This window comes from Apium graveolens, chromosome 11 (genome assembly GCF_009905375.1).
Source record: "Apium graveolens cultivar Ventura chromosome 11, ASM990537v1, whole genome shotgun sequence".
Classification (NCBI taxonomy): domain Eukaryota; kingdom Viridiplantae; phylum Streptophyta; class Magnoliopsida; order Apiales; family Apiaceae; genus Apium; species Apium graveolens.
The window spans coordinates 189,334,539-189,351,375 of NC_133657.1; the positions used below are offsets into that span (position 1 = coordinate 189,334,539).

General features: G+C 33.4%; 1 protein-coding gene across 1 annotated transcript; it reads left to right on the forward strand.

The window, feature by feature from the left end:
• The first annotated feature begins 353 nt into the window (after positions 1-353).
• Positions 354-986, forward strand: LOC141696291 (secreted RxLR effector protein 161-like). The gene has a single exon (XM_074500450.1). It carries the CDS (start codon positions 354-356, stop codon positions 984-986), a length of 633 nt encoding a protein of 210 aa, XP_074356551.1.
• Positions 987-16,837: the final 15,851 nt, after the last annotated feature.

Sequence of the window (16,837 nt, forward strand, 5' to 3'; positions counted from 1 at the left end):
TTGGTTTTGTTATTATTGATGTATATGTGGATGATTTGAATATTGTAGGTACTTCTGAAGATATTACTAATGCTGCTAATTATTTGAAAAATGAGTTTAAGATGAAAGATCTTGGAAAGACAAAGTTCTGTTTAGGTTTACAGGAGGAACACTTATCTTCAGGAATATTTGTTCATCAATCAACCTACACAGAAAAAGTTCTTGATCGATTTTACATGGAAAAATCTCATCCTCTGACTACACCAATGGTGGTTCGGTCACTTGAAGTTGAAAATGATCCATTTTATTCCAGATAAGAAGATGAAGATCCACTTGGACCAGAAGTTCCATATCTTAGTGCAATTGGCGCTCTTATGTACCTCGCAAACAACACACGACCTGATATTGCTTTTGCTGTGAATCTATTAGAAATATTCAGTTCAAATCCAACTAAAAGACATTGGGATGGAATCAAACATATATTAAGATATCTTCGCGGGACAATTGATCTTGGATTATTCTTTCCAGATAATTCGAAATCACAGCTGGTTGGATATGTAGATGCTGGATACTTGTCAGATCCTCATGTTGGACCATCACATACAGGTTACTTATTCAAATATTGCAGTACTGCTATCTCTTGGAAATCTACAAAACAGACCATGGCTGCAACTTCATCAAATCACGCAGAATTACTAGCAATCCGTGAAGCAAGTAGGGAATGTGTCTGGCTACGATCCATAATCCAACATATTCGGCATTCATGTGGATTATCAAATGTCACAGACGACCCTACTATTTTGTTTGAAGATAATTCAGCTTGCATTAAACAGTTAAAGGAAGGATATATCAAGGGAGATCGAACAAAACACATCTTACCAAAATTCTTCTACACTAACGAGTTACAAGAGAATGGAGATATTGAGATACAACAAGTTCGATCATGTGATAATCTGGCGAATATACTTACAAAGTCATTACCGACATCAACATTTGAAAAACTATGAAATAACATCGGAATGCAAAGATTAAAGAATATATTACATCAAGATGTCAATAAGTGAGATATTTTATTTAGAGAGAGACTGTACTCTTTTTTCTTCGTCAAGGTTTTTATCCCACCGGGTTTTTCCTTGCAAGGTTTTAACGAGGCAGTCAATCTTTGAGATACTCACATTTGACAATCAAGAGGAGTGTTATAATAATTGTCAAATCTTACTAAGGAAGACTCACAATACTTACTAAGGAAGACTCACGATACTTATCAAGAAAGACTTAATTTAATATTGGAAGCTTGTCACGAAAATTAAGATTTTGTTAACCTGACTAAGAAAACTTACCTATTAAGTTTTCTTAGTATAGTTGATAAAGCTCTGCTATAAATAGAAGCTTTGTCTAAGCATTTGTACTTGAACAATCACAGAAGAAGTAATAATACATTTGAGATCTCTCTCTTTTCTTCTCCATTTCTTACTCTATAGTTTATAGTTTATTTATAACATCCATGTAACTGTTAATACTATTTTGGAAAATGTAATGTATATTTATCTAATCCTAAATTTTATCAGGAAATGTCGGTACATATTAAAAAATAATATTGAGTAGTATTGCATAGAGAAGTATTTTTATTTGATAATTGAATTTGTGAAATGAAATATTAAAACCTGAAGAATGAAGCCAATTATTTTTAAGAAAAGATAATTTTAAATTATATATTTTTTTTGATAAATCTTACATTGATTTCGAGTTAGTTGAGATTTAAGAACATGATTATTAAAATCAATTAACTTATATTGAGCCATTTTAATGGCTGTCAAATTACAATTTTGTCCTTTTATGTTGAATTTTTTAAAAAATGCCATTCTCACATAATCATCAATCAATATATCAATATACTTATATAAAGGAGAAGACATGGGCGTTTAGGTGACGCATCTCAAATCGTCTCATTTTATTTTTCTATTTTCCTCAATTTTTTGAGATAAAAAATTACAATTACCTTATATTCTCCTAAATATATTATCATCATTCGTAATATTCTCCCAAAGTTTCTGCAAGATCTTTCATTAAAATTTTTAAAATCAACTTACCATTTTAATATCTCCTAAAACTTCTTCTTTCTCTTTAAATTAACTTTCCATCTTGATGTTCTTCAAAATTTCCATTTTAATACAATTTCTCATCTTTCTCCTAAAATCAATATACTACATTATATTCTTCTATTTTTTTTTTCAATTTTTAACCTATGAAATATTTCAAGAACAAATATCTATAAATATGTTTTCTCAATATTTTTTAAAATTATTATTCCATTATTTCATTATATTGTACTTATGTAAATGAGAAGATGAACCCGGTGAGGTATTACTTCTCATATCGTTTCAATCTATTTTTATATTTTTCTCAATTTTTTATATCATTAAATAGAAAAAATATTACATTAATTATTAACTAATATATAATATAATTTCATGATATTAGATTTGTGAATAATGAGAGAGTTTCTTATTGGAGTAAACATGTTTAACGAGAGAACAACTTTTTAAACTTCTATGATTTATTATATTTATTGACTATTTAATAATTTAGAATGAACAAGATCATACGAGAAATACAAAAATGAAAAAAAATTGAAATATTATTTTAGAAGGCCGCTGCGAAGCGCGGCTTCGAAAACTAGTTTTTGAAAAAATTAGGTATTTGTTGTATCTACTAGGAATCGAACCTCAAATCTCCTACACACACATTTCATATCACTACCATTGTACTACATAATTTTTAAAGTTTATTTTAAAACTCTTATAACATAAGCCACATCCTCTCTTTTTATTATTTTTTTTATTACTTTAATTTTTGAGTAAACAAAATGTTAGTTTATATTATTTATGTGCTTCCTTTTTTATTTAGTTTTTGTAGTTTTATTACAAAATTTTAAAACTATTATCCTTGTATTATATCCTATATATAATTGGTGTAAAAGAGTTTAGGTGGTACGGTAAGATGGTATGGTCGTTAAGGCTGAGATTGTAAATTCCTCTCTATTAGTAGATACTAGCCTAAAACCCATGCGATGCACAGACTTTTTATAATCTTACATATTGTTTTAAAAATTTAATATGAATTTAATTCCTATATTTGTTCATTTAATATTTTTAAATGACATGATTTAATGATAAATATATTAATCAATGTTCATGACATTTTTAAGAAGAGGTATCTGAAGAAAATTATTATTACCGATTCAATTATATATTTTTATTGATAATTTTACATGTGATCACAATTTTTTTAATTAAAAGTTAAGTTAGTTTAGATGAATACAATACGGATTATGTTCATTCTGATATTAACTTCTCTTCATCTTCGAATTAATTGTATTTATATTATTTTGATTTAACGCGAGTTTCATTAAACCAACCAAATCCAACTAATTAGTTTAGTTTTATTATAAATTTTTTAACACAGATCAATAGGATCAATTGTATAATGTGTTTTTAGTATGAATGAATAGCTAATTATTTTATTTTATCCCGATTCAATAATATAATTTTATTAGCCGAATCAATAATATTTATTATTTTATTTTAAACTGAGACACATTATACCAACCAAATCCAACTAATTATATTTAGTTTTTTTAATTTTTTATTTAGCTCAGATAAAAAATTTAATTTTATTTTAACTCGGATGAAAAGTGTAAATTATTTTAAAATAAATAATATTTAAATTGGTTGATATATTAAAGATTATTTTAAAATTTAATTGAATAAAAATTAAATTAGTAAAATAAGTTGATTTCCATATCAATTTGAACAATATATACCTCATTATGAATTAGAATTTATATCTCATTGGTATAAGATGTTGACTTTAATATCGATTAAAATAATATAAAGTTCAATGTTAATTAGAATTTAAATTGATAGAGAAACTCGACCTCAATATGAATTAAAATTTTAAATTGACAGGAGAGGTTGACTTTAATATTAATTAGAATAATAAAAAGTTAGATATGAATTGGAATTTGAAGTGTACATGAATTTCACGTTAATATCAATTAGAATTCGAATGACTCACTGTCCAAACTTTACATGTATTTAATTTTTTTAATTTACGAGAATTAATTTTTTTAAAAATAATATCATTATTTGAATTAAATAAAGTGTATTTTATTTTAGTTAAAAATAATAATTGATTGATTATTAGTAATTATAATAATTATACAAACATCAATTCATAAAATAATTTAATGGGGGCGTCAATACAGAGAAGCGGGGGAACAAAATTTTGAGCTTAATGCGTTGAAGATATGAGCACAAAGAGTGTAGCTACAAAAATTTGAGTTGAATGCGTTGAAGATATGAGCACAAAGAGTTTAGGTAATTTCGAGAGGGAGTATGCAGTTTATCCAAATAAAAAATCTCGATAAAACTTTATATGAGGGGTTATATAATTGAAATTATAAACTGAATTAGAGATGAGTAATTGACTTTAATAAAATAATATTAATATAATCTATAAATAAGGGTAATTATGTAAAATCAACCTGTATTAAAAAGTAAATACCGACCCTATTCTAAGCGGGATATAGTGGGTATATTTGGTTTAATATATAATTTAAAATTGTGCAAACATACGTAATAATGTGAAAGAATAAGTCATCTATGGAATTGTATTTTATAATTTTACATATTCATGTACATAAGTCATTCAAATTTTACATTTAAAGTCACCAAGTGTATAAGTAAATTTTGTTCATTGATTTTCCAACATCTTTATATGATAACTTTATGCATCTGTACAGATTTTTTCCAAGAAGTCACTGGTCACCGGTTAATGCTCCAGGTTTTTACTAAAAAGCATTTTGTGATACTGACCAGGGTATAATATCGATAAAAAAGACCCCAGAACACATTGATGTGACTGTATCAGCCGAGATATATTATAAATAATGTTACGATCCATGATAGAAGCATAGAGACAATATATCCCCGAGAAATAATTAAGCATTTTGGGAAGCTGGATGCCTTCACACCATCTATTTTTTTTTAAAAAAAGAAATGTCATTTGAGCTTATTTTCATATATTTTGTATAATTACACGAGTCTTATTAAGTGGCACTATTTACACCAATTTTTTGAGTTAAAACTCTGCATTTACATGAAAAATGAACATAGAGACAATCATATGTAACCTCCATTTGGCTTCTCGAGGAGGTCCATTTTTTTTTGATCATATGTTGGAACTTCCAGCAAGCCACGGTTAGAGAAATAACTAAATTACAATTATAATCAATCAAATTATAATGAATAAGAAACTCAAAAGATAGATTATAATTGGGAGTAGAGTAGAAGCTGACATCATACTCAGAAAGATTGAGTCGTAGTTAATGACATAGTAACATATACAACACTCCATTAGGCTTACTATAAAGATAATATTGAAGATGTTCAAGAGACAAAAATACCATTTCTTACCCAAGTGGTAGGTCTTTATTGCATAAAATATAGGTGGTGTGTTATGCAAGAGCGGGACTAGCTCTCAAGATGGGAATAATCTGCAAAACAAAATGAATTAGTAGAGTGCTACATAAAGTGAAAACCAATATATTGTAAAAGAAGAAGCATATACCCTATTGCAGTCGGATGACATATAAAAGACCATAACTTAATTAAAAAGACATCACTGAACTAAAAATACACTGAAGGCAGAATTTTAGAGCAAATTAGTACTAATAAGAAACTGAAATTCTTAACTTTGAACTGAATGATAAAATTTAATATTTGTATGAAAATTTACCAGCCAATTCCTTGATACTTTATAGATAAGAAGTCGACCTAATTCCTATAACACTCCCTAAAGTAAAAAAGGCACAAAATTACAATATGTTAAGCACAAAACTCACAATTATTGGTCAAAAGACTGATACAATGCTACAATTTTTTCACCAGTTTATAATAGTAAAAAAAACAAAACTTGAGCTACATAAGTATTAAAACACATACAAATGTAACAAAATACTCAGTCGACCTGAATTTACAGCCTCTTTTAATTAATATAATTTTAAAACTGAAGAAAAAAAGAAAAGTCATTATTTTTGTTTTTTCCCTTCATGTCAAGTTACTGAATATAGGTCTATGAGTCTGCTCATTTTTAAGAATCGAAGCCCAATGTTTGATTAACGGGTGTGGAGGAACAAACACCTGCAGTAAAAGTATTAACCCGATAGTTACACAAGTTCCCCAAAAATGTAGGATTCGTTTTTCCTAACTTTTAGATCGCGCTCATTCAATCATGTCAATTGCTCGTCATTTTAAATTCATTATAATTCAAAAAATGCTTAAATGAATAAAGCTTTAATAAACTAATCATATCAAACCATATACTAAATTAACTTTGGTTTGTATTAATGTCCAAGTTGATTATCAAGTTAGTGCTAGATATCACAATGAGTATAAATAACATCAAATAATTTATTACACATGACAAATGCACAGATGCTTTTACTAACCTTCATTAGGAGACTTCACATTTTACGGAGTAGTGAGTCCCTTTTTTTATTTCTCCCAAACTTTTGGTGTTTAACCTCGAATGTGAAAACTTTTTCATCATTGATGGGTTATAATTCCCTAAATGTTCATATAAAAATGGTTATGAAAAGAAATATATTTTTGACACAAAATTTTTTCATAACTCCTTAAACAAACAATCACAAACTCTAGAAAAAGGGTCTCAGTGGTTTGTTTAATCCCCATGCTTCGTCGTTAGGTCTTCAATAATCCCTAACCATTGGAATATTGAACATATATTACATATCATTCCATACCAAAAATCAAAAAATAAAATCACAATTTGTTACCTATGAATAGTTAGAAAAATGATCAACCGGGAGCTGGTAATCATAATCCATTTCTATAACATTATCCTGCAATTCTACCGCATTTCAGATTTATTAGTAAGTGTTGTGAGAGGAATTTGGTATAACATCCGGGGAGGTTGTTGCTGGAATAACGGAAGAATCGCGAAGATTTGGGCAAAAAATTGTGCGTATGTGAAAAGCTGAATACGCCTGATCTGCCGGAAGCGGGAGGTATTTGTGGTTGCGTTTGGACTGAGTTTGCAAGGATTCCGAGCATGGTGGCGGAGTATTTCCTACTCAGTCGTGGGGGGTGCCTAGAATTGGTCTCGCGAGAGCTCCACCGCGTGATTTGGTAGAGAAAACGAGTGTCCAATCTTTACAAATGGCCTACATATCCTATATTTATAGTAATCAAGTCCATATGTAGTTCTATATCTTTAGGACTCCTCCAAGTAGGGCTGACCACATTTTTACTAAGCCCATAATAGCTTTCAAGCCTTATCCAACTAGGTTTAGGCTTAATCCAAAGAGTCCTACTTCTAATACACCACTAATCCTTATTTATGCATGTAATTATTGTATTTATCCATTATATGTATGTATATTACATACATGTATCAATTAAATACCTTTATAAGTGGTTGTAGATTACTAGGAACCATATTCTTCTTCCTGACCCGCTATAGAGTCCGTTTCCAACTAAAACTCTACTTATACAGACCTCCCACTGTTATCATAATAGCCCGGCTAAGTACTATTTCCTGAATACCCCAGTGTCTTAGCATATTATGGGGATCCTGGGGTATTAGTCAGTCACTAAATGGCCCTCCTTATTTCCCCTTATTAATATCCCTCTCAACAGGCCTTAACCAATACCTATATAACCTCACCAAACTAGTCCATTCAGGTCCAATACCCCTAATTTGCCATCCAAAAAGCCCAATCTATTATGTCAATCCATCTAATCCCTCTATGGGCCATAAATCCGGCCCAAGGCTGATTTTAGGCACAACAGTAAGTAACTATATGTTCGGCAATGATGTAACCTACAAAAATTCATCATTAATAATTCACCCACTATCATGAAGATTCTTTGTTCCCTTGCTCGAAATGTTATTATTTTCGTTCATTCTGTTTCTTAAACATAGGGAAATACCATTGAAAACTTCAACAAAAACAATTATATTGTTTACTGTACTTATGATCATAGATCAACACACCAACAATGAAATTTACAATCAATTTAGCATGGGCCAAGTCACCAATTAGGTTCCATGTATTGTATTATATATTTATAGTTAGTACAACATAAATAAGATTCTTGAGATCATCATATTTTTAAATACGAAAAAGGCATTGAAAACCTCTTTTAGAACTTTAATCAAACATTTGCACAACGAGAATTTAAACAATTATAGGTAAAAATGAATAAGGCTTACCCATTCTCTTAAGCAGGGCCCTGAGAATTGATTGGCCTAGTGCGAAAAAAATTTGGGCCCTTGTACTAATAATTTCTAGTATAAACACAAAGCAAAAATTAACCGCAACTCAATATAATATAGCAAAAAGTGGTAAAAATATATTATAAATATACAAGTCTACATCTTTAAATGATGTTTAACATCCAGGTAGAATTCAAATTAATAAACTTACAAGTTATGCATTGATACACATTAATTTTCATCTAAAATGAGCTCTTCTGAAGTAGCCAAGTACTGAAGTAGTGTATGATGAATCTTTGATTTCCAAATAAATAGATGAATCTAATTTGTCTAAGGCTCAAACCTGAAAAGAAATTTTAAAATATAGTGAATTAGTGTCATACTAGCAACTGTTGTGCAATTCACTAAGGTCCAAGTCTAATCACTAAACATGACTACAAATTTATGATAATACACGGAATTATATGTCAACAATTACAATCTTAAACTTACAATACTAATTTTCAAATGAATGGAAATTGGCTACGATATAGACATATAATCATATAAAATGAACTTAAATAAATACTAGTATGCTTAACTGTTTAATGTTTAACAAGCCACAATTAGGGATTTGGGGTTAGAAAATATAAAACAACCAACAACCAATTACCACAAGACTAATTAAAAAGGTGAAAAAAATTAAAATTACCTTTGATTATAGAATTTGGAAGATAGCTTTGGGGTAGTTTGATTAGTTAATTTGTAGTACAAATGTATTAGGGAATTTGATAAAGGTAAATAAAATGAATGATCTCCTATAAAATAGTTGAACCCGCTACTTCAGTTTTGCTGTAAAAAGAAAAGAATAAAAATAGGCCCAAACTGATGCATGGATACAGACATATGTAAACTCGTGTAAGTTTTATTCCTTGTGAACATACGATATGCATATTTAGAGAAACATGATCACATGTAGGGCAAAATAATATATATGGGATGCGGCCTAGGGATTATTAATTTCCATATATGCACATAAAGTATGCATGATATTGCATATGTAAAAGCATGAGATTAGGACTTATCTCATTTTAATGGAGCCTAGGGTTCATCCATGAAAACCCATATAGTTGAAGCTTCTTTGGGGGTGTTTGGTAAAAGCACATTTTACATCATATTAGCCCTTCCATGGTGGGATATTGAAGAGTTCATATACCCCCCGAGCCAACAGTTTTCCTTCCCCCATTTGACATCCTTCTCCGATCTAAACCTTAAATCTGTTAAAAAAACCTGCCTTCTATGGATATTGCGAATACCTATATAACTTGTTAGCTAGCTCAGAGTATAGCATGTTCCATGATAATTCCATATTATATGTTCACATATATACACATAAAATATTAAATTCATGTCACACATTCACATGTATACACAATTTAAGCGCACCAGCCATTGTATCCAAAGGTACATCTATCGGCGTTCATGCATATAATCTAACTTAGCAAATACTGTCATGTTGTTAATCACATAAGACGTGCTACTTGCTAGTTCTCAAACCACGTCATAGCACCAGCTAGATAATCAGGCATACACATATAAGAATCCATATTATATTAACAACTAGGAAATCAGGCATGCACACACAGAAATACATGCTCACACCCCAGGGTCCAACTATCCATCCCTCTATGCATATTCACCTTTCAAAATAGTAAGCCTGAATAAAAAAAATAGATAGGTGTAATATCCTACTACATGTTCTTCCTAGGAAAGCCAATTTTTAGGTTACGCGTAAGCATCTCCCATGTCGTACCCCCTAAATGCCTTAAAATCCTAAATCCTTTTTTTATCACAGTTTAATATCTCGGGACATTCGTACCACGAAGCACTAGTATCCCCCTAAATGAAGGACACAAGTAAATCACATAAAGCATGATGTATAGAATATCAAATATCCATCCAAATAATCAACCATAATCATGCAATGCATATCCAACGCAAAAAATTGTAAAATGTCATTAGATTAGACTTACATTTTTATACAATGTTGTTATGAGGGGTGAATTCAAGGATTGCAAGACATACCTCCAAATTTTCCTTTTGAGGAATCCATACTTGTTTATTTACACGCAACCATAAGTTAATACTAGTGCGTACGCATCCAATTATAGGTAAGCATTAATGAATCTACAACCAAGAAGTAAATGCCAAAGAACCTGCATCCAGCAGGTATATGCCAAACCGTCCCATAGCCTGCGTGTGAATGCCAAGGAACCCACAACCAACAGGTAATCACCTAAAAACCCACATCCAGCCAATGAATAACAAGAAATCCGCAGCCCACCATTGAATACAAAGTATGAAAACTTGTTCAGCGGAGGAAAATAATGTTGATACCCCTTGTCCGTAACTTCAATATTATAGGCCTTTGCTCTATAGATTTCCCAAGAGTAATTAGTCGGGCTATCCCAAAAGAGGGGTTTATGGATAATGGCTAAATCCTCATCTGGCTCTGGCTCTCATTCCTCGAGGAAGCTGAAGCCCAATTCCCAAAGTTCTGGATGTCTCATTTTCCAAGATGTAGCTGAAAGGGTCAAATAGTTAAAGGCTGGTATGAAATATAAAAGTGATAGGGTTATCTTTATACTCGTTGACTATCTTCTTAATCCTGTATTCAATTCCAATTCCAAGGTTCACATTGGAACCTGAACTTACATAATCCTTATAAGTTCCTATTCCCTGTGCAAGGTCCTTGCACTCCAATTCCAACCATATTTATGCAAGACTTCACGGGATCTACACTAGGTCAGTTTCCCTGGGATTGATGTGCACCTGTGGAAAGGAATCCTACCTTATCCAGAGATTCATATTTTTATATGAATCTATTCAATGAGGTTCACATACCTATATGAACCTAAACCAGGAGCTATGTAGCCATACAAACTTATCCATTAAATATATATATTCTTGCATAAGTTAAACCTTATCACCCAAAGGGAATCACGTAGGTTAAATAATTAGGATCCTTCCCAAATTCATGTATAATCCATACATTTCCAATATCCTTTTAAGTGTAATCCATACTTGTTCCCAATCTAGGTTATCCATATACCTAGATTCCTTAGGGTCTTGAAATAACCATATACCCTAAGGGTTTTCCACCTAATCTTTTGGGCCCTTTTGGTTCGGAGGATTGAAGTAAATCAACTTCATCTCGGGTTTTATACATTTTCGGCTTTCCCAAGCCTTATGTAAACCCTAACCAAGTTAAAAATCCATATAGCCCTAGTATCCCTAGGGATTTCCAAATCCACTCCAATATAATCTATACATTATTCATTCCAATTCATATATAAACCATATATGTTATGATCCATGTTATGAAAGCCAAATCCAATTCGTGGCGTGTAAGCCAATTCCAAGAAATCCATGAAAGCCAATTTCATCCATGAAAGCACATCTATAGATATCCATGAAAGCTAAATCCAATCCGTACATAATCCCTGACCAAGATTCCATGAATATCTTAAAAATCAATTTTCATTAGGGGTTCTCACCCTATGCGATCAGCCCCCATTAGGAGTTTTATAAAAATCCTATTACCCTGATCCATTCATTGCTTGAATATTCCAATTTGCTTGAAAAATTATTATTTTCAAGACACCACCATAGGCAGCATACCATCCACTACCCCCGGTTCCTTGTAGTAATTTAGATGCAAGAGGAACCTTATATATTCCACAAACGGGCTCGACTAGCTTTTACCTCGAACCCCCAAGCTTACGTGAGCATGCTCATTGTAAGAAATAAGAGGTATCATAGGAGCAACGTCTACTACCTCTAATAAACCTTCCCATAAAAACCATACAACCTTTCCTTGATGATCCTATAAATATTATTGTATTTTCTATTAGGTCTGTTAGAAACCTAGGAGGCCACTTGCTGATGGGAAACTAGATATTTTGAAGCCCCTGTCCTCATGTATGTAGGACTCTATGGTTTTATCAAACCATATATAGCTTCACTAAATTTGTCCAATATAATATTTTGGGTCTGCCGGTTTCATGAAATTGGACTATGCCCAGGTAGCAAGGCATCCATTACCCCCGACTCTTTTTGAGATAGTTTATTCATGGCTGAAAGTTGAACCTTATAAGGTTTCTCATTCTCTTGGAGGAGAAGCGTGAATATGCATCCATGAGGTTGGCCATTATATGATTCATGGAAGCCTCAACAAGTTCATTAACTAGGGCAAACAACTTTCACCAATATCCTGAAATAGGCCTTCTACCGGGGGTATTCCAGATTTATTCCATCCCCTACCGGGGTATTTCAGATTTCTTCAATCCCCTATCGGGGTATTCCATATTTCTTCCATCCCTACCGGGGTATTTCTGATTTCTTCCATCTAATATCGGGGTATTTTGGATTTATTTCACCCCTAACCGGGGTATTTCATGTTTCTTCCATACCCTACCCGGATATTTCATATTTATTTCGTCCTTACCGGGGTATTTCATGTTTCTTCCATATCCTACCGGGGTATTTCAAATTTATTTCATCCCTTACTGGGGTATTTCATGTTTCTTTCATACCCTACTGGGATATTTCAAATTTATTTCATCCCCTACTGGAATATTTCAAATTTCTTCCACCCATTGGGGGAAAGGCTGCTAACAGTAGTTCTTTAGGGAAAGCTTCCCTTATTTGTTTCCACCTTTTTTTGCTTACGAGAATTGAAAACCATCCCAAATGATATTCTATTGTCCAGCCCATTTTTATGGACTTGTAAAACTCTAGGTTCAGGCTTATGATGTTGGGGGGAATGTAGCAGAAACCCCCCATGTTAGAGACCTGACATTTGGTCAATAACATCATCCTCATGGGCATAACAATGATCATCATTAGTCCTGATAGAAGCCCTAATAAATTGAGCTAGTTTTCTTCCAGGGGCTTTTGCTATAAGCCAACCTAAGAGGCTATCACGCCTTTTTGGGCTAGGTGAAGATATTTACATACCCTTTATACGAACCTGTTCCTGGGGTTTCTCATGCCTTCATCCCCTTTTGAAATGGGCAACCTTCACGGACCTTTCATAAATTCTAGGATGATATTTCTATCATCTTCAGCATAAGGGCTCTCATGGTTGTTGGGCTTTACCTAAAAAGGTAATAGCCTCGATATACGCCTTCATTTCCATATTAATCCAGCTTTAGTACTCCCTTGGGTCGGGGGTTTTGATTATATTCAAAACCATAGTTCATCCCCTTACGGGAAAGAGATTTAGGAGTGTAGGACCCTGATTTCATCTTCCATAATGGGATCTCTCATATTCAGTTGGAGGCTCTTCTCAGGATTCTTTGGAACCTCTAGTTGGGGGTTTTCCTGGTTGTACCCCTCCACCATGGGAAGCTTCTAGCTTCTGAAATTTATCCTTCAGGAGCATACCATCATGGAACCTCTGTTTGGGTTCCTCGTATGGGTAAACCATTTTTCTATAGCAACCTAGTTTTCGAGCTTATTAATATTATAGAATTGGCCATCAATCAGGGGGTTCACAACCTCTTTTGCATTAGATTTTTCATGTTTCTCATAAATAGTATATTTGCATCCCTTTTGCTATTCAGGCTCACCTAATTACTCCGCTTATAGGCTAAAGTATGGGGTAAATTTGGGGTTTTCCAGTTTTTACAGTACCACTGGCTTGTTGAACCCTTGGTATAGTTGAATGCAAAGTCTAGTTGAACGCCTAGCCCAGGTAAATGCATACTCCAATAGAAACCCCGGGCTTATTGAAGGGGACTTTTGCAAGCCTTAATCTCTTCGTGGTTAAACCTTATTCGGTTGAACCCCTTGTTCGGGTGAAGATTGAATTTGATAGGCCTTAACCCCTAAGAGATAGAACCTCCAGATTGAGATTCTTCAATATTCACTATAAGAGCCTCTTTACCAAATGTAAAAATGTAATATTTGGGGGTATGTCAGATTTAGGCCTTCCCTAGATTGGGGTTTCCCTTGAATTTGCTCATGCCTTGCTAAACCGAGAAATGTAACTCCCCAATATCTCATGTCTGCTCTTTATCTATATGTCTACCATTGAATTCAGTAGTGATTGGAGCGCTGTAAGACCTTGAAACCACGTCACAAATAACCTTTCCATCTACCCCATGGGGATATAGATTCCGGGGGAATTTTTTAAACCATTGATAGGCCTTCTCATCGAGGACTGTAGCCAACAGCTTACCCCCTCGCATTTCCTTCCACCTGATGCACCCTCATCTCTATGCTAAAGTGATAAAAATATTCTGCTGGATTAAAGATACCATAATATTTGGGGGTAACGCTTATTTTGTAGAAGCTGGGCAATGTAGATTCATTTATAACCCTGGAGAAGGGGAATATGGGATTCCTCTATAACCCTGGAAATGGGGAATATGGAATTTCTCTATAACCCTGAAAAATGGGGATAAGATAGTCCATTATGTATGCAACTTTGCCCCTGATTCCATCATATTCCAAGCTTTCTCTTATTTTTGGAGTATAAGGTGGTCCGAAAGTCTATGAAAACGCACATACTCCTCGTCGACATTTACCAAAGTTATTTTTTAGCCAATATTCAGTTTGGGGTTTCACCATATTTGTGAGAACCCGTATCGAGGTTTTCTATGTCCATGATTTTTATACATTCCCCATTGTGATCCATCATGATGATTTCATGTGCCTTCTACTTGGACAAAATATCTCAGCCTATTCCCGTCTTCTGAGATAGGGTTCTTATCCTTGCCAATTTTGGGGTTGTAAACATCTAATATGGGGTAAACTAGATTATGGTTTGCCTCAAGATTTTATTTACCAATATTTAAATTGGGAAATGCCATAGACCAGGGCTTTTCGTATAAAGGGAAAACCCATAATCGGGCTTCTATCATTTGTCTCATAGGCCCATTTGACTGTAGCATCTCCATATGGCCTTTACTTCTTTTCATTTAGGCCGAATTTTTTCCCAATCAATAAAAATCATCCATATCTTGTAGTTATTTCTCCAATTCTTCATTTCCCAGGTTAATCATCAGAAAGCTAATTTCCTGGAGGACTCTCTCCAGCCATTCTTTCCTCATATCCAGGGTTATGAACAATTTCTTATTTTCCCCGCCAGCCACCTGTTGGGCCTCATTCCCAATCCTCTTCGAATGGAATCAACACATGAAGACCATATTTCGGCCATAATGTCCAAGTCCTTTTCCATTAAGGCTAAAATACTTGCATATCGAACCATAGAATATGTGGTTGAGGCTATTCGTCTTTTACCTTTTCCCCCATACACCATGCTTTTAACCATCGTTTCTTCATTTTTTTTCCAAATTTCTTTTCATGGAAGATTGATTCTCCTGTATATTCACGTGATATTATCCATACTATCTCAATTAATGAGCTCATTGGGCTTGATTTCGATGCCTCATTCATTGTTCTTCGGTGTGTGTCCATCGCCGGAGCTTATAATCATCTTTCCCCTCAAAAGATCATATATGCCCTCCTTCTAGTGCCAAAAATGTTATGAGAGGAATTTGGTACAACATTCGGGGAGGTTGTTGCTGGAATAACGGAAGAATCGCGGATATTAGGCCAAAAAATTGGGCGTATTATGAAAAGCTGAATACGCCTGATCTGCCGGAAGCGAGAGGTGTTTGTGGCTGCGTTTGGACTGAATTTGCAAGGATTCCGAGCGTGATGGTGGAGTATTTCCTACTCAGTCGTGGGGGGTGCCCGACATTGGTCTCGCGAGAGCTCCACCGCGTGTTTTGGTAGAGAAAACGAGTGTCCAACCTTTTTAAATTGCCTACATATCCTATATTTATAGGAACCAAGCCCATAATAGCTTTCAAGCCTTATCCAACTAGGTTTAGGCTTAATCCAAAGAGTCCTACTTCTAATACACCACTAATCCTTATTTATTCATGTAATTATTGTATTTATCTATCATATATATGTATATTCCATACATATATCAAGTAAATACATTTATAAGTAGTTGTAGATTATTAGGAATCATATTCTTCTTCCTGACCTGCTATAGAGTCCGTTTCCAACTAAAACTCTACTTATACAGGCCTCTCACTGTTATCATAATAGCCCGGCTAAGTACTATTACCTAAATACCCCGGTGTCTTAGCATATTATTGGAATCCCGGGTTATTAGTCAGTCACTAAATGGCCCTCCTTATTACCCCTTATTAATACCCCTCTCAACAGGCTTTAACCAACACCTATATACCCTCACCAAACTAGTCCATTCAGGTTCAATACCCCTAATTTGCCATCCAAAAAGCCCAATCTATTATGTCAATCCATCTAATCCCTCTATGGGCCATTAATTCGGCCCAAGGCCGATTTTAGGCACAACAGTTAGTAACTATATGTTCGGCAACGATGTAACCTATAAAAATTCATCATTAGTAATTCACCCACTATCATGAAGTTTTTTTGTCCCCTTGCTCGAAATGTTATTATTTTCGTTCATTCCGTTTCTTAAACATAAGGAAATACCATTGAAAACTTCAACAAAAACAATTATATTGTT

Bases quoted from the DNA above. Each gene is read 5' to 3' on its own strand.
- LOC141696291 (XM_074500450.1), top strand. From the start codon at position 354: ATGTACCTCGCAAACAACACACGACCTGATATTGCTTTTGCTGTGAAT.